The sequence below is a fragment of the Vicugna pacos genome, chromosome 24 (genome assembly GCF_048564905.1).
Source record: "Vicugna pacos chromosome 24, VicPac4, whole genome shotgun sequence".
Classification (NCBI taxonomy): domain Eukaryota; kingdom Metazoa; phylum Chordata; class Mammalia; order Artiodactyla; family Camelidae; genus Vicugna; species Vicugna pacos.
Window position 1 is genome coordinate 11,115,688 of NC_133010.1, and position 19,657 is coordinate 11,135,344.

The 19,657-nt window shown below is 34.4% G+C and overlaps 1 protein-coding gene across 2 annotated transcripts in view; it reads left to right on the forward strand.

Moving 5' to 3' along the window:
- The window catches only part of RPRD1A (regulation of nuclear pre-mRNA domain containing 1A), a 55,742-nt gene that overhangs the window by 18,844 nt on the left and 17,241 nt on the right, over window positions 1–19,657 (forward strand). The window contains exons 2-7 of one of the 2 annotated variants that reach the window (XM_031690348.2): window positions 2,914–3,043; window positions 5,811–5,917; window positions 5,999–6,096; window positions 8,972–9,098; window positions 9,208–9,383; window positions 10,712–10,933. In XM_031690348.2, the coding sequence (XP_031546208.1) occupies window positions 2,914–3,043; window positions 5,811–5,917; window positions 5,999–6,096; window positions 8,972–9,098; window positions 9,208–9,383; window positions 10,712–10,918 (845 nt within the window). In that variant the 3' untranslated portion in view covers window positions 10,919–10,933. Of the gene's footprint in view, window positions 1–2,913; window positions 3,044–5,810; window positions 5,918–5,998; window positions 6,097–8,971; window positions 9,099–9,207; window positions 9,384–10,711; window positions 10,934–19,657 lie in introns of those variants that run through there. The other variant, XM_006202317.4, reaches the window with a different exon arrangement.

Consider the following 19,657-nt stretch of genomic DNA (forward strand, 5'->3'; position numbering starts at 1 on the left):
TAATTAGCCTTATATTCTGTGGCTAATAGTGTTGTTTCTTTTAAAAATTGTGAAATGGGTTGTTTGCCCTTTCTGTTAACTTTGTATGTTTTAATAACAATTTATGGCTCTGTTATTTGCAGGTTATCAAAATTTATTTGAAAATCATTTTTGTGATTTTCTTCTGAAATTGCTTGTTGTGATTAGTTCCATTAGTTTATTATTTGTTCTACATAAAGGTACACATAAAACTAAATGGAAGTAAATTTTTTTCCCTGGAAATTTGGAGAAGGTTATAATTTATGGCAATTTCTAGGCATTTCTCATATTTAAGCCTGGGTTCCACAAAGAAAAAAATAAAAATAATGTCTTGGTATTTGGATCCCATTCTAAAGCCATGCTCCTAGTACAGAGTTCGTCCTTTGGAATATACTGGGAATGCATGTTGAAATCTTGTAAAGTTTTAGTTTAGTGTATATTGCAGAAAAGATTCTAAATTATTTTTGAGGTCAGTAGCTCACAAATTTGAAAAATAACGTAAATATATACTTTAAATTTTTGTGGCAAAATAAACATAACTTTAACCATTTTAAAATGTGCAATTTAGTGATATTTAGTAATTCATACTGTTTTGCAGCTACCTTCAGCATCCATCTCCAGAACTCTTCATCTTACAGAACTGGAACTCTATACCCATTAAACAGTACCTCTCCATTTCTCTCTCTCCCTAGCCACTGGCAACCACCATTCTACTTTTTCTGTGAATTTGACTACTTTGGGTACTTAATGTAGATGGATTCACAGTGCTATGTCTTTTTGTGACTGGCTTGTTTCATTTAGCATAGTGTCCTCTAGGTTCATTCATGTTGTCGCATGTGTCAGAATGTCCTTTCTTTTTAAGGCTGAATAGTATTCCATTTGTATGTGTATGCCGCATTTTGCTTATCCATTCATCTGTTGACAGACACTTGGATTGCTTCTGCCTTTTGGCTATTGTGAATAATGCTGCTAACATTCTAATATATTTTGGTTGAGTTGATATTAAATCTTCTAAAAAAATAATATCCCCTTTCATTTGTGACAGGAGGCATAGTCTAGTTGTAAAGAGGGAATGCTTTTGAGTTGGACTTTATGGATTCAAATCCTGGACGGTCCTTTCCTTGCTGTTTCACTGTGGGGAGATAACCTTTTTGATGTCTTTTTGTTCAGCTGCCAAATGCAGTTAATGATGGTACCTTATATTATTTGGATTAAATTAGGTAATATATAAAAATGCTTAGAACATTGAATTGTATATTTTTAATTGAGTTATTGTCAGCACATTGAGTTTTTAAGCTTGTTTTGATGCTGAGAAGGCAAATACTTGGATTAACTAATACTGTTAATACTTGGATTGAATAAGGCCTTTTCTTTCCTTGGGGATTTCTGTGAGCAGGGGGTGGATAAAAAGAGATAGGGTTGAATATTGGGAAACTTAATATTATTATCATCTTTATGGTAAGGGGTCTTGGTATCTTAACCAGTTACATACTCTATGGGTTTAACTAACCAGACAAGAGCCAGAACAATCAGAAGTTGCTCTCTGGTATTATCATTTCTTCCTTATTTTTATTCTATGCCAGCAACTTTAAAAAGCATATAAAGAGGTGGGCTGCAACTCACAGACAGGCAAACCAGGTCATGCAATGGCAGCACAGGTCTGTAAAGTCTGATCAGGTGTAACTCAATATTTTACAGTTTCTTATAAGATGGTTGGGGTGCTAGTTTCCCCTAAAAGAAGGATATGAACTCAAAAGTGTCTTAAATTTTAAATTGAATACTCAGATCTTGAGGACCAAAAGCAGCATGCCCAAATTTTTGTCTTAAATCCAATAAGCTGGCTCACATGAATAGTGCATTGGATTATCAGTCCTGATCATAAATCCCCTACACCATTGTAATGTGGATGCTACAAGTATGATGTTTCTGAATATAATTGTATGGCTTTGAATAATTCAAGTTTAATTCTAGTAAAATTACATAATGAAAATAGTCAATATAAAAGATTATGTTCAACTAAGAAATTTTCCTTATATATATGAGTCTTGTCATAATCAGTGCTACTATACCACTTATCATTGTAGCTAGTAAAATATATTCTGCTCAACAGTTATTGAAATCTTGTCTGCTCTTTTAGAAGGATGACTATACCTACAGAATATAGTAAGAGCATATTTTTGTTAAAATGAATCACTTATTCAAGACCATGTAATCCAAAGTTGGGAAAAATCTTAACTTTGTCCATTTGGTCTCCCTAACATTTATTCTGTTAAGCTTGGCAAATACTTATTTCATAAACAAAACATACATAATTTCAACTTATTTCACATTTTGTACTCTCTCATTTCGCAATAACTTAATGACTGATTTTTAATACAGCATGGGTATTAAAAGTCATGAATTCAACTAAAGATTTAGCACACTATTTTAATAACATGATCAATCACCATCTTGCTTTAAGTGGCTATATTTCATGTAGTGTTTAACAGTTTTAATAAAACTTAGTACATGATAGTCACAGAAATGCATTTTTACACAGATGTGAGGATTTCAGTGTAAAAAACTACTTAGTTTGGAAATAATGATAAGATTAGCAATCCAGAATAAGTAATTCAGTGACTCAGTAAGGGAACAGATAATTCATTGACCACCTCTGCCGCTTGAGTTCTCTTTTTTCCTCACATGAGTGATCTCCAGAAATCATAGAGTAGTTATTCTGTAAAGAATAGTGACTTGATAAGTTTGGTAGTAAAATGAGAAGCTAGGGTCAAACATGGCACACAAAGGTTAGTAGGTTTGTTGTAGTTCTCAAGCTGCTTAATTCAAATATTGAGAAAGCTTGTCCAAGTTAAGTGAGGATATTTTAAGTAGATTAATTTTGTTTGTTTGTTTCAGCCAAACCAAACAGGAAGCTTACTTTTCTCTACCTAGCCAATGATGTCATTCAGAACAGCAAAAGGAAGGGGCCGGAGTTTACAAAAGATTTTGCACCAGTTATAGTGGAGGCTTTTAAGCATGTTTCAAGGTATGATAATTGTTTTGGGTATAGGTAATTTGTTTTGAATGCCTAATATGTCCTTTTGCTAAAACTTGCCTGTAAGACATTAAAGTGAAAAACAGGGAATATATTTCTTTGAAGTTTTCATTTGAAAAGACTTTCATTTGAAAAAGACATTTCATTTGAAATGATGTTTGTAAATATGTTAAGTACTTCCTGTGAAGGAAAAAATTTTTGAACTGTTGCTGAGTTGGGCATTTGAAGTACTTGAATTTCAGTTTTTTTTTAAGTGACCAAAAGCAACTACCATATTGGAATGAAATTCATTAAGAATGAATGAATGTGTTGAACTGAAAATTTGTCTGCTTATAATACTATCAATCTTTCAACTAACGTTTCTGAAAAAACTTGATACCCTTTTCTCTCATACTGCTTATAATGATTATAGGTTTTCTAGAGTGTGAGTATGTCATAACATTTTTAAATGCTTTGGAAATACAGAATGTTTATTTAAAATAAGCAAACCTGTTGAGAATTTTGCTACAGAAAAATTCTGAGAGTAGAAGTCTGAACTTTTTCACATGTTTATTTCCAAACATTATATGCAAATATTTGGTAGATTATTAAATCAATCTGAATTACAGAATCCAGTGGTGAATGATGGTCTGTGTTGAATGATTTAAGGATGAAAATATATTCACCACCTGCCCTACAGGTTTAGTCACAGTAGATACATTTTTTAAAAATTACAGAGTGTGAAACACTGCTGTATGTTGCTTTCTTAAATGAATATTTAAGCCTTCAGTTTAGATACTATCTTGTTCCACTTCAGTCCTAGTCCCTCTTCTGGTGTCATATTCTTTACTAGTTCTCTGGGTGACTTCATACATTTCATGTATATAGTTATTATCCACACCCTAGAAACTGAAAGTTTTATGTTCCAGTCCAGATGTTTTCCCTTTGTTTTAGTCTTGTATGTCTAAGTGTGTATTGGCTTTCTTAGTCATATGCCTCCAAACATCTCAAACACGCTGTGTCTGTTATTGAACTCATTATGTCCTTGCTCCCTGTGACACTTGCTTCTTCTCTAGGTTTCACTCTCTTGATGAGGGGCAACTCCATCTATGCAGATGCCTGTATGAGAAATTAGGTGTTATCTTGAACTCTCTGTGATACAGTGATTTATAATACATCACACTGTCCTTTCTCCTTCACTTCCTTTATCCCATGTAGTACCCGAAGTTCCCTCAGCTCTTTAGACTTCTTACCATTTCACTTACCATAATGTCATTTCTGTATAATCACAATAATCTCCAGTATTGTTTAATCCATTTAGGAAACTGTAACCAGAGTTGCAGAGCTCTTGCACCCTCTTACCTTTGGGTGGTTCTCATTTGTCCTAGAGATCAAGTCTCAAGTCCTGAGTGAGATTCCAGGTGTCCCTTCATGGCCCAGTCTACCCCTTCAGACTCCTGTGTCACGTTTCTCCCACACACGCACTCTGTAGTCTACACAGTTTCAGCTTAGGTTCAGTTAACCTCTTTTAATTTTTTCTGCCTTGGGCTTTTTTATGTATGTTGCATCATGCTAGAATTCAGTAAAATATTTATTGACCACCTACTATGTGCTAGGCGATGATACAGTAGTGAACGAGACAAAGTTCTGTTGTAGTGGAGCTTACATTTCAGTGGATGACAGAGGTAATTAGATAGACAAGTGAATATTAACAACGTCAGAAGATAAGTGCTATGAAGAAACAAAGCAGGGAAGAAACTAGAGAGTATGATGGTGCTCAGTTATTTCATGAGATAAAGATTGACTGCTTTACAGAGGTGGCATTTGAACAGAGACTAAAGGGAGGGATGAAATGAGCCATTTGACTAGGAGGAAAGGATTCTAGGTGGAGAAAACACTGGCAGAAGAAAATGAGATAGCCATGTGCTGGGCATGTTGGAGGATCAGCCAGGAAGGAGACTTGTATTTGGGAAACGTGGACTGAGAGGTAGCCAGGAAGCAGAACATGTCCACCTTGTGGCTCAGGATAAGGATTTCACTTTTATTCTTGGTATGATTGGTGGTTCTTAGAGGAGTGAGAGGAGTATGATCTGATTTGCATTAGCAGAGAATAGAATGAAAGAGTAGGGCTTGGGAGACCAGTGAGAAGACTGTTAGAGAAATCCAGGTGAGCGATAATAGTGGCTCATCAGTCTGCAGTGACAGTGATGAAGTCGGAGGGAAGTGGTTGGGAGTAGTCTGGTTTCCCTCTCCCCGTGTACCCAGTCTTCAGAATTCAAACAAAATATGTCATTTCGTCAAATAACCTTCCTCAGATACCCTGCCTGATCTCTCTTGAACTGGGCTCGGTCTCTGCTTGTCTTTAACACTCTGGCATTTACAAATTACAGCTGCCATAAAGCTGCATTTGTATCTCCAGTGTCAGAGATAGTGCCTTGATCGATAAATATTTGTTAAATAAATTTAAAAATCACCCATTAGAAGTCTTCCTTAGCTTCACGTTCAGCCCCCATTAGGTCAGGGACATCTTCTTGATAATCCCTAGTCACCAGTACTAACACTTGCACCATTTTTGCTAATTTTTTTGTTTAATAATATGTCTCTAAGTGCTTTAAGGGAATATGTCTGTCTTGGTCACTTTATCCCTGAACTGCTGGTACATAGTGGTGCTCAGTAAACATTTGGGCAGCTTTTTTCAGGGAGGGAGGTGTTTAAAATCACCATTATCTTTTCAATAGACTGTGTATTTTTAGTGTTAACATTTTTATCTTTTCTTTAGTGAGACTGATGAGAGTTGTAAGAAGCACCTTGGAAGAGTGTTATCTATATGGGAAGAAAGGTCTGTTTATGAAAATGATGTATTAGAACAACTTAAGCAAGCTCTTTGTAAGTATATAATCTTTTATCATCATCTCTTCATTAAAATGTACACTGTCTCGTTAAAACTTAAATGTTTGTTCAATTCAGATGGCGATAAGAAGCCTAGGAAGCGAACTTATGAACAGATAAAGGTGGATGAAAATGAAAACTGTTCCTCTCTAGGATCTCCAAGTGAACCTCCACAGGTAGCAGTTTTTCTCTCTTAAGGGAGTTACCTTAGTTGCCAAGCTTTATTGATTTTGATGTTTTACTTCTGTAGATTAACTTTAATATAATTCTGGATACCAGAAAGAAGCTTACATGAGTTGTTCTCTGGTTAAAAAATAGTTTGTGTTTAGTGTGTTGTATATTGTACATTAGGCAGTCATATTTTGCATAGAAAGAGGATTTAATTGCTAAGTATCATTAGATCTGGTGAGATATCCAGTTTCCTTTTAAATGAATGAAGCATTATATGATAAGACTATTTTATTTATGTTTTAGGTACACTAAAAATTCCGTTCCTAGAGATAAACACTACTCTTTTAAGTATTTTTTGCTTTTAAACATGTAAAAATGCATGTTAGAGATTAATGAGTATATATTCATACGGTTCTACACAGCTATGTAGAACCAGGTAGTTCCATGGTAAAACAAGATGAATTAGAATCATTATCTTGTTACTCCATGTCCTCCCAGGTTGATACAGTATAGTATTCCTTAACCATCAGATGATTTCAGAAAAACATTTTTACATTAATTATGTGGACATTGAGTCTTAAAGCTTCCTCCTTCTATGTTTCAAACATATAGGAGGGACAGATAAAATTTAAAAGGAGAAAATGAAGACATAGCCATACTCTTAAAACAAGGTAAATATCTTCACGGGCTAGAAATGGTACAGAAACGTAATTCAGTATGTGAGCCACAGCATGGTTCCTGCTGAGCTTTGGTCTGGAAGCAGACATGGTTGGCAGAAATTAGTATCCTTATAGAGTGAAAAGAGCTTACGTGCTCTAGGGTAGTTTAAGGACTAGACCAGAACTCACTGCATGAAACCTGAGGCTGGATGGAGCTCTTCCCCAATGAAAGGAGCTTAAAATAAAGATAAGCCAATTACTGCCTAGAACTGTAGGTTTATAGCAGTTTAAGTACTCCGAAGGCAGAAAGAATTTGACTGGGGCTCTCAGCTAGTACCTGAGTGAAGCCCCTGCTGACTCAATGACAGGAATGCTGAAGTCCGCATGGTCACCATGGATAAGAGCTTGAATAGAGGTGTAATACCATAACACTTGGAACAACCGGACACTAAGGCTTGTATTTCTTTCTATTTGGTAATAATTTAAGACAGGGAATCACTTCATACTAAGAGCCCCATTATGATTCCATGAACGGTATTTTACTCCAGTTCTAAATATAGGGTCTGACCTATATTTAGTAGTAATTCTCCCGGATGATAGAGTAACCTAAGTTGTACTTCCTAGGAGTATCTGAGTAACTGGCTGGCTCTTCCCTCAGTATTTGTATAAAATGCTATTGCTTTTTGTTTTATGATAACTATTTTCAGATTAATTGTACTGCTTATTTCTCAATGGTTCAGCTGTATAGTTACCATTTTATTTATGGCTTTATAAGAATGGCTACAATTTCTCTTTGGAGGATCCAGTTGAACTCATTGCATTCTCCTCGATCAGGAAGTCCAAGGTGCTGTTTCAGACAACTTTGCTTTCTTACCTGATCCTTGATCAAGCATTGGGAATTTAGAATTAACTCATGTAGAAGTGTGAAGGTGTGGTGAGAGTAGGTTGTAGTTAAGGCATGCGTGCATTGTCAAAGCCATAAGCCAGGTTTCTTTTTAGAACTTTCTAAGACTGATTAAAAAATAATAATATATAAGTTAATTGGGGGCATTATGAAAAACAAGCTTCCTGGTAATTATCATTGCTCTTAAGCTCACTTTCATTGTAGAGGGGATATATCTTATAATAAAATTATTTTTTAAAATATTGGGATTTTTAAACAAATAGTAATGAATTAAAAGCACACTTGGGATAGTATATTTCTTAATAGGTTTCATTTATTCTTATCATGTTTGATCGTTTTCTATGTGCTAGACTCCAGTGGTAGCATTTTTTCTAAGGGAAGAGCTTAAAGAAAAATCAATAATTGGCTGTCAGTGTCATCTAAATATATACAGAGAATTGATAATACCGTGTATTTTTCATGCATGTGTGTAATTTCCTAGCATTTCAAGATCTAGGCTTAGAGATGAAAAAAGAAAGAAAAAAAAAGAGGTGGGATGGGGATGGACTCTAATAAAAAGAAAATTTACTCTTTTTTTTTAGAGTAACTTTAGAGGCATTATGAGTTTTGAAATCATCAGCAAAGACTTGCCCTTCCCTCCTAATTATAGCTGATATGAAAACAGTGCAACTAAAATATTCTAATGATAAAATACTTGTTAAGCATTATATAAATATTAGCCACCAGATATATGGAACCTAATAATATTTTAATTATCTTAGTAACAAACCGTAGACTAGTTGAAGATACTATATGAACATACAGATTCCAAAACTAAATTTCTCTTGTGCCTTAATAACATCATTGAGAAGTGGAATTTGGGAGACTGTTCTATGTTGTGGTAGATGATGATTTGTATCCCCCATTCCCCAATATTCAATTTAATACTACAAATTCTTCTTGGGTATAATAACAATACAATAAATGTAACATACGTTAAGACTTGTATTCTCTAGGTTGAAGTTATAGCCTGCCTTCCTTTTTACCACTAAATGTACTTGGCATATAAATGAATCACATCATTCTAATAGATAATTATTTTTACACTGTCTGTCTCTACCATTGGAAACATTTATATGTTTCCAATTTATATATTTCCAATACCTAACATAGTATAGCTTCTTTTTCGTAATATATAAAAGGGACTGTGTTCAAAAGCAGTCTGTATTTAAACTAGTAAATAGTCCATAAGGATTAAAGGATATGAAATGAATTTCCAGTCTTCTATACTTGTTTCAGCTTCATTTATCTTGGTTCTAAAGTTGTATAACATTTTAGACTCTAGATCTCGTTAGAGCACTGCAAGATCTAGAAAATGCAGCTTCAGGTGATGCAGCAGTTCACCAAAGGATAGCTTCTCTGCCTGTTGAAGTTCAAGAAGTCTCCCTACTGGATAAAATCACAGGTAAGGAAAGGAAATGTGAGCTGGAACTTTTCTGGGAGTTGGGATAAGGAAACAGCGTATGGCATTGTTTTTGTTGTGTAATTATTTTGTTATTCTGTGCTTTTCTTAGATAAAGAATCTGGAGAAAGGCTTTCTAAAACGGTAGAGGATGCCTGCATGCTGCTGGCAGATTACAACGGCAGACTGGCGGCTGAAATCGATGATAGGAAGCAGCTCACTCGAATGCTAGCAGATTTCCTTCGCTGTCAAAAGGAAGCCCTTGCAGAGAAAGAGCACAAATTGGAAGTGCGTAACCTTTTCCTTCTTTAGTGCTTATTTATTCCCTTTTGGTAGGAATTTAAAACTATCTGAATGTTCTCTTAAGTTTTGTAATTTTTTTGACATAGACCTTTTTTTTTAGACCTTTTGGCCCAGGTAAGCTACTCCTTAACGTTGATTGGTTTCTTTTTACTTGAACCAAATCAATCTGCTTAAGTAAATTTAGAAATTTGAAATTAACAAAATTGGTTGCATTTTAAAATTATTCATGTGAAATTCCAGTAATAGTAATTTATCGTATGAGTTTAAACTCTTATCTTCAATAACAAAAATAATGGGAAAATAGCAATTGGTATAAAGTCTGATATCAACTGCAGTAAATTGTAGTTGGACTTACTTAATTCCTGTTCTGAGTACTTGCAGTCTTTTGAGTATATAACTAAGAAATAAAGACTTTGGGACACATAGAATTTGTTACAGGTAAGCTAGTCCCCAGTCTCCCTGTTCCTGAACAGTTCATCATTTTTGCTCAGGAAGGTAGTGTTAAATTACTTCTTTGTTCCATCTCTGATTCTGATGCTAAACATATTCCTACCCCAACTCCCAGCTCATATACACCCTTAGGTAGAAGGTTGTTGCTTCTTTTAATTGAATGATGATTGATGCTGTTGATGAGATGTCTGGAGATGGAGGGTTAAAAAAAGAAACACTCATATATCCTATGAACAGAGTAGCCGTTGTCATGGATAGATGAGCCAGATTTGGTTTTATTTAAAAGAATCTTTCATTTGATTAGTTCTTGTTTAAATTGTTTGCCACTATAGACATTTCTCTTCCAATTTGTCTGGATTCCTTTTTTGAAGAGACAGTTCTCTTTAAATTTGTAGATATGCTATGATGTTGCCTCTGTTAAGTTGCTTTTATTAGAGTTTAGTTCTTATTTCAGCAGCCTCTGATTGTGCCAGAGATGATTGCCATTTCCACATGTGGATAGCAGCTAATTAAGTTGTTGTCAGCAGAGCTCTCCCACCCCAAATTGTTTTATTAGCATCACCCCTATTTCATTCTGCCCCTCCTCTGCTCACACATACACTCTCAGAACATAGTTTCTGACACTGTGCTCTACCTTTAGAGAGGTTGCCCAGTTTTAACCTAGGAAGAAAAAGGTAGAAATAAAGAAAAAAGTACATTTGATAGTTAACTTGCCTGTTTTCGATCTTGTGATGAAACTTAAGTACTAAATACACTGTTACTTGTATTTATTGTTAGCAGAATTAAGGGTAAGTAATGTCTTACAACTTTTGCCTTGAGCCTTTGGTGTGGTTTCTTTAACTTCTGTTGAGCTTCTGTTGCAGGTATTGGACATGGGCGTACCTTCTAACGATGTCATCATCATTAGTATATTCTTCCTGCTAAAAATAAATATCAAACTCCAAAGCCTGAATTGTCTCATGTTTTTGAAAACAGAAGAGAAGACCAAAACTTTGTTATTTCACTTTATACTGCTTTCTCACTTAAACTGGCTATATATCACTGATTACAAAAATAGCATTTATGTTTGAAATGTAAGTGTAGAAAAAAGACCAGATACCATTCCACCTAACTCCCGCTTTTCCCTCCCAGTGCATACCAGCAGATTTCAGGGTTGATAGTTACAGCTGGTGAGGCTGATGATAATAATGGCAGTAAAATTTACCATGTGTCAGGTACTATTCTAAGCACTTCACATATGTCAACTGATTTAATCCTATATAGCAAAAAGTATTGTCCCCATTTTACAGATAAAAGAAACTGAGGTACAGGGAGATTAAATAACTTTCTCAAGGTCACAAAGAGGTAGCAGATTGTTTAGAACCAGGGAAATCTGCCTTTAAAATAACAACTTAACTTCCAGTTTTTACTTAAATGTAAAGTTATAGCAACAACTAAAACCCTGTCTCTCCAACTCTTTCTGCTTCCTCCCTCCTCAGAAGTAATCACTGTCTCGAAATAAAGTGTTCTGGGAACTTTTTTGGTAGTTTTTCATCATGACTGGATTTTCGTATAGAGAAGCCACCTAAATTATGTTAAACATTTCATACAAGTAAGAAATATTTAGATTTCTAATAAACTGGGAAGTTATTCCATAGAACTCTTTGTAAATTATCACTATAAGGTGATTCTTTTGTCAGAAGTATGTGAAAATGATTTGCAATATTTAGACTTTTTTGTACAAAGTAGGTGGCATCACTTTGAAGTTGAGACTGAGAGGTCAAGATTTATATTTATCATATCAGCTGTGATATCATCAGATAGTTTTCAGTTATCAAGCATCTTTGAACATCAACTGTGATTGATGAGGTATTAATATGTCATTAATTGCTCTTTTTTTTTAATGGGACATAAATTTAAAGTATAATTTCAGGAATTGGCTGTTTTCGTATTTCTTAAGGAGGCCACTATTGAAGCATTTGAATGAAAGCATGAAATGTTTTTTAAATTTTTAGAAATTATGAATCTTTTTTAAACTTGAGACTTTTAGCTGATTTTCAAGCAGATAACTTAAAATAGATTATTACTAAATCTAATTTATATCTTAACCTTTCACAAATGGCTATGGGAATCATATTTGGCATTCAGAAGCTGAAATTTATTGCATAAAGTATTGTTCACTGGGCTTATTATCTTGGAAGGCAGACAAAATTTTGATTTTGGTTTTTTTGGAGGGGCAGTATAGAGATCAGAAATTCTTCCATATTCAGTAAGGTAATGTCTTATCTTTATTGTTCAATTTTGAACACTTTTTTTTTCATGATACAGTTGGTATACAAAAACATTTTTATAAAATCCCTATTTATCTCATAGTACATGGATCTTAAATTGCTAGACTTGCGTAGAAAACTTGATTTTCTAGTCTATGGAATAGATTTCCATAGAAAATTGGAAATCACAATTTGATTGCTATTAAAAGGAGAAATCAAATCACAATTTCAAGTTCTGAAAGTCAAGATGGGAAAGCTGTCAGAGAGGATAGTGTTTATCTTTTGCAGCCTTACATCATTATATTCACATTTACTTCATTTTAAAAAAAGAGGGCATAATACTCATTGTATGAATGTTGTTTAGTTTACTTAAGCCTGTCCCTCTTCTCATGCTACATATATTGAGTTACTTTTATTAGTTTTGAGCATTGTAGTTAGTACTACAGAGAACATCCTGGTGATGCGGGTTTGTATAGTTGTGCGAGTGTATCTGCAAGATTGAGTCTCAGAAGTATAATAGAATAGCTGGGTCAAAAAGAATATATGTTTAAGTGTAGTTAATGTACTTAAGTCCTCCAAGACATTCTGCCTTTTTAAACTCCTTGAAATATGAGTATATCTTTTCCTACACAACCTTGCCCAACACTGAATGTCAGGGATCTTTTAAATTTTTTCATAACTGATCAGTCAAAAATTATTTTTTGTTCACTTAGATTAGTTGTTTAAAAATATTTATTAGCCATTTTAGGGGGGAAGGGTATAGCTCAAGTGGTAGAACACATTCTTAGCATGCATGAGTCTTGGATTCAATCTCCAGTACCTCCTCCAAGACTAAACCTAATTACCTCCCCTCCCAAAATAAATAATACAATAATAAATAAATAAAATATTTAAAAATAAAAATTTTTATTTCTGCTCTAGATTTTTTATATCCATTGGCTACTTTTCTGTTTGGTTCTGAGTTTACGGTTCTAAGACAAATTAGTTTTGTCTTTGTCTTTGTGGATTCTAGGTTTTCTGGATATAGTTAAGATGGCCTTCTCAATTCATAACTACAAAAATAGTATAAAATTTTTCTGTACTTTTTTTCCTAATAATTTTATCCATTAGGATTTTTTGTTCATAGTATATATGATATAGAGATATAACTAATTGTTTGAAAGTGATAGTAAATGTCCCCTTGTCATTTATTGATGGATTAGTCAGTTAATGACAGTCTATCTTTTACTGCATTGTAAAATGCCATTTCTGTCACATTTATTTCTAAATAGACATGGAATGTAGTCCCTTTTCTATTCTACTGGCCCATTTGTTTTACCCACATTTTTAATTATCCAGTAGATTTTTGGTTTTTATATCAGTTTTACGTTCTTCCCACTTAGTATTTTACACATATTTGCCTTTATACTTAATATTTTAAATTCTGCTAAGTAGACATTTCTTGATTTACTTGACCTTTTCAAGAGTGCTTTTGTAAAATTTACTTTGTTTTCCAAAAAATTTAAGTTCTGTTTTTTTAATGCTTGAAGATAAATTTTGTTTTGCCTGAAGCATTTAATGATCAAAAATTCTTAATGTCATCTCTCAATATAGGAAATAAGAATGTTTTAAATATACACTACTGAAAATGCTAAGTTGAAAATCTGTCACTAAAGGTGTTTGCATGTAGCTATTTGATGGTTATTGATTTATCAATTACTAGTATCATTCAAGGGCATAGTAGTAAGAATATAGAGAACTGATCATGGAATCTTTCATCTGTGGTTCAGTTGTTTTTTATATATTTTAGTTTTTCCATTGAAATCATTGATTTCATTTAAATTTAAAATTAATTTGATAAGATGGAGCTATATTGATGTTTTTAATGAAGCAAATGTTAACTAGTTTCTTAATTTCTTAAATTATTTTTTGAGATCCAAATATCATTAAGCTTAAGACTACAGTTAATTTATCCATTTTTCAAGAATCATGTAATTATTTTTATTAATTATTCAAGTAAGCTAATTTGATCCTAGGGAAAAAGGTACATAAGCAGAAAACTTAGCCCTGAGTATTGGCTCCATGTATTTTGCATATTGTCCTTTTCATGTAAGGTATTACATGCATCTTATATCCCTCTTTTCCTTTTTTAATGTCTGTATGTATCATTAAATAGTATCAGTTTCTTTTTGAGTATTTAAATGTTTCCATTGCTTTGATATTATAAATAGTATTGCAGCAAACACCTCTTTAGTTAACTCTTTACTCACATTATCTTATGATAAATTATCTCTTGTGATAAATTCCTAAAGATGAAATTGCTGATTCATGTTAAAGACTTGATACCTGTTAGCAGTCTGACTTTCAGTAAGGTTATACTAGATCATTGTCTTTGATGACTCCCAAATACCGTTATGCATGTAGGTCTTCTCTTCTGGGCTATTCCTTTTCTCCAGAGAAAATGTTTCATGTTTGCTAGGTAGATAACGCAGAGCATCTGTTTTCAGAACAGTGCCTCACCTCTTATCTGTGTGATCACTGAGCTCTCCAAATGCAGATCTTTGGTTTAGTTTCTTATCCCCCATCTTTTGAGCTCTATGGGATGAGTTTTAACAGATTGATGCAAAAATGTTTATTTGATCTTTAAGGTCAGCCTTAAGACTCACCATTGTATTTCAAAGAGCTTGGTGCTTCAAAGTCCTTAGACTGTCTGGGGCTAATGGATAGGGAACAAGATACAGGGGTAATGTTAGCGCCAGAGTTTTGTGAGTTTGCTGGATCAGCCCTGACCTGAATGGAACTTTGCCTCTGTTTTGCCAGCACACCAGCCACAAGTGCTGCTGAGGGTCTCCACGGGCACAGGTTGTCTTGTTAAAGTGACACATAGGAGAATCTGCATTATAAATGTCTGGTAAAATTGTTACGCCTCCAGAGCTCAGTGAAGTCTACAGGAGTGTTTGGATCTATTTAATGTAAATGTAAAATACTGCTTAAACCTTCGTATGTGTTTCTTTGTTGGTTAACTTTTATCTTTTATTGCTAGAAATGAGTGCAAAAGCATTTTCCCTCTACCTTTAGATTACTTTTCCTAATCCATGGGTTTAGGAATTACGCAGGTAAATAGGTATTTGAAAATATACATTTGATGAAAGTGGTGGACTTTGAGAAAGGACTTAAGGATCATTTCAGTAAGCAAAGTAAAGAATTATTATAAAATATATGGCTTTATATATTTTATTTAAATAAAAGTTAACTCCAGTAAATAAAATGTTTACTAAAGCATAAATAATTTGACTTTTTTTGCTGCTATTTAACTTTTTTTGCTTTTAAACTATTTTTTCTAGGCTCAGGTTTTTTTTTTTTTTTAAGTGGAGTGTATATATTTTTGACAATATAGCACTGACTTCTTTTGCTCATGCTAATTTTGGGACTACTTCAAACTTTTTTAACATCAGTCATTCTTAATCTTGGAGTTTGTCAGATTCTTATGTAATTTTTTTTTTAAATACATGTGTCTTTATTGTCTTGTTGGATCAATGTTTCAGTCTGTAGAGCTTTTTTAAAACTTGTCATTTCTTGTTTTGGTTCTCTTGGCTCTTTTCTTCTGCAGATTTCTTAAGGATAGGTTCTAAATTATAGCTAAAAATATTTTTATGTGATTAGAGATTCTTATTTTTTAGATGTAAAGCCAGAAACATAGACCGATAGTTAGAAATTTTTCTCAATTAATTGACTTGGTCTTGGATCACTGAACACTTCAAGAGGCAGTTTAGCTTTGTGTTGAAGAGTAGGGACTCCAGAACTGGACTGCCTGACTGTAAATTCTGGCTTCACCGCTTCCTAGCTGAGTGACATTTGGCAAAGCATTTGACCTCTTTGTACCTCAGTGTCCTTATCTATAAAATAGAGATAGTAATGATACCTGCTTTATATGGTTACTATGGAATGTAAAGGAGCGGGGTGCTTAAAACTGCTCAGCAGATAGTAAGTAGAAGTTCTATCCCAAAGCAAAAAGACTTGAAGGTTTTCTAGCTAGTTTATACCTGTTTTATCATTTAACCAGTGAATTTATGATTTATTTATAGGGGGACTCTTAAGATGTCTGTAGTGTTTTTATATCTCTATAGTCCTCTCAGAAAGGAAGTGTTTATGTTGCTGGTTATATATTCTTAGCATCTCAGTAATAACAGCTGGATGCCTAAGCTCTTTTAAACAATATGTTCTCTTTTTTTTTTTTTTTTTTGAGATTCAGACTTATCTGCATCAGGTCTACTTCTCTGTTGTTTATGGAATCTACCTCTTTTCAAAATTAGGTACTGGTGTTCACCCTTTTGGTAGTTCTCCATGATTTCTTGGATATAATTGCCTCAGATACCACGTTGGTCTAAAGTATTTTCTGCCTTTTACCCCAGTATTCTGGAATGTAATCGATTCTGTTAAGAGACTTGGATTTAATTAAAATGTAGTGTTCATGCTATTTCCTTGCCTGATTTAGATTTTCACTCTATTCTGTAGAGAAAACAAAAGCAGAATAGGTTTCTATTTTAGGATGTTAGACTAAGTGGCAGCTTTTCCCACCTCCTAGAACTTATAGAAAAAAATAATATATATTACAATAAAGGAATTACAAAACATAGTATGTCTTATAAATTATATAATAAAGATATATACATCTTATGTTACATATTTGTTATGTAAATATAAGATGTAAAGGTAGATAAAATGAGGAGGGGGAATGAAATGGGGAGAGTAATAAAATGGAAGGAGAGACATGAAAAGGGGGGGAGGTTGAGGTGAGATGTAGAGATACAGAGCTGCACTGTTCAGTAGGCGGCTGCTAGCCACAGTGGTATTTAAATTAATTACAATTAAGTAAAATTTAAAATTTAAATCCTCAGCACTAGCCATATTTCAGATGCTCAGTAGCCACGTGTGGCTCTCGGCTACTGTGTTGGGTGGTGCACAAATAGAACATTTTTGATGTCATAGAAAGTTCTGTTCCTGATAAAGATTGATAAAGATTGCTTAAAAGATAAAATAGAGAAGTACATGTATAGGAAATGAAATGATATTATATATGATGTATGTAAAAGCTCCACTCTAACAAGAGAAGGAATGCTGTGGGTGCCCTCCTCTCAAATGGCAGTCTTAGAAGGCGGATTACTGACAATTTGCAGAAATAAACCACATCCTGGCATGGGCCCTCCTAAAGGTGGGAGCTGTTACACAAACGCCTGTGCTCAGAAGTGGAACACCTGGAAGCAGGAGGTTGAAACCACACAGTGACTAAGGGTGCTGCAGCGGAAACCATCAGGAGGGTCGGCTCCTGTGCCTCCCCCCTCTTGGGCCAGGTAGCAGCGCTGAGGCAACTGTGTACAGGAGCTTGGAGCCAAGGGGAGAGGACAGTGTATCCTCCAGGCTGGTGAGGCTCAGGAGTGATGGGGATTATCTGTATCTGCAAAGCCAGTCGCTGGAATCATTCATGTTGGATCTTGTCCACTTTACTGGCAACCCAAGTAGGTTGTACATGCAGTATAATTATGTGATAGTAACGTGGCTGGAACCACCAGGCGTTTTGGGAAAGATAGTACGTAAGACAGCAGGCTCAGAAGAAAGAACTTTTTCCTACGAAGTAGTTAATAGAAGATCCAGCACAGTAACGTAAACTGCTGAAAATGCCTAAACACCCGGAGATCTTGCCCCACCCCTAATTATTACCCATCAAAAAACAGGGTGTCCTCATGGCCATGTTATGAAGAGCTCTATACTATTTTATTCTGATCAACAAAGGAATGTTTGGGAATTCTAGGCAAGTAAGCCAGGAAATAATATAAGCGATGACATCAAAGTCATAATGTCTATGAAATGAGAGCAAGTGAGAGTGAAACAGTTGAACAAGTGAGATTTTTTGTGAGATTTAGGAAATTAAATTGTGCTGAGGAAGTTTAAACTTAAATGTAGTAAGTCAGTGCTCCATCGTTGTACATAATGCATACCTAAAAATGTGACTAAGACAAATTATATTAATATTTCAGCAACAAAACCATATATTATGAGTTTTTTTCCAGAGAGACTTTTTTAATTACTAAGTTCCTTGCAGTAGTTATTGATGTTTTTGTATTATTTGAGATGGAAAAATAGTAAGGACATAGATTAATTATTAAATATACATAATGCAAGTTTTAAAATAATATGTAATTCTCTTGGCTAAATAGGAATAACATTTAGTTAGGAAGAACTGATCTTTAAGTTGGGAAGAAGGATTTAGTTTTTATTGGATTGAACTGGAGATTGCAATGCTCATTTTTGACAGTCTTATCAACCTCCCTTCAGTCTGTCAAGCAAAAGATGCGTAGCAATTTGCCATCTTCTCTTGCCTTTTCATGAATTGTAAAGAAGCATTATTCTCCTCTTTTTGGATTCATGAAATTCCCCTTACTTTTGGATCACTGGAATTTTTGACACTGAATCCCAATTCCAAATTATGAAATTCTGTTCTCATTTTCCTTTAGTATGGAACATACAGCCAGCCAGGTAAAGCCCTGGGAGTGTCTGAGTGGCAAGTATTTGCCACTCTTAGCATGTATGATTTCTGCCCTTATTTTTTTTATTGCAAGTATCAGCACTCATTAACTCCTCAGACTGCTGTACAAAACTGAAATGCTGACTGTAGCATCATCATAGGGTAGCTTTGACACGTTTGCTAACTAATGTGTGAAAGCCTGAATTTCGTGTCAAAGCTGTTTAGAATAGTCTGTACATAGTATGTATACATAGTACATATTAAATATACTGGTATATAGTATATATGCATTTCACACAAAATGAACTTTGTGTTGTAAATGATGATGGAGTTAAGAGTTTCCTTGACTGTAGAACACAGGGTGAGGCAAAGGAACAAAAGACAGAGAAGAGAAAAAAGATGAAAGAAAGAAAATTGGGAAAAGGAAATAAGATAGAAACAGTACAGCTTTCTTCACACCTGCAGGATTTAGTGTTGTGTCCCCATCCAGAGCTGGTGCTGTGTGTGTCAGATGACCTTTTTTCTGAACTCCCTATCTAGACCTGTCCTAGTATTTGCCATCTGATAGGAGGAGTGGAGCATCTGGATGACTAGGGCTAGTGAGGTAGATTGAGTTCTAAGGTGTCGACTCGGGCTCTGCCTGCTAGATTTCATTCTGTCTGCAGTTCCATATTATTGCCCCTTTCTGACTCATAGTACCTTTTTGTTTTCCTTCATTTGAATGTCTACACTCATAATGAAACAGACTCCCTATTCATCAAGAAACCCTGCTCTTGAAGCCTCCAAGAGCTTATTAATTTTGAGATTCCCAGAATTCTTTGGCCTCGAGTGAAATACCTCAATCCTGCTTGAAGGAAACAGTTCCATCCATGACGTGGGTGAAAAATTACAAGTGTTTAATTGAAATCTGCTATTGCACTTAAACTCCATCATAAGGGAGATAATTTTTTATAAAGTTTTATTGTAAAATAATAACCGATACTTGCTGTTTACTCCATGTGAAGGTGCCGTTCTCAGTCCTAATCATGTTTTTCATCTGTGATCCTGTGAGGCAGATA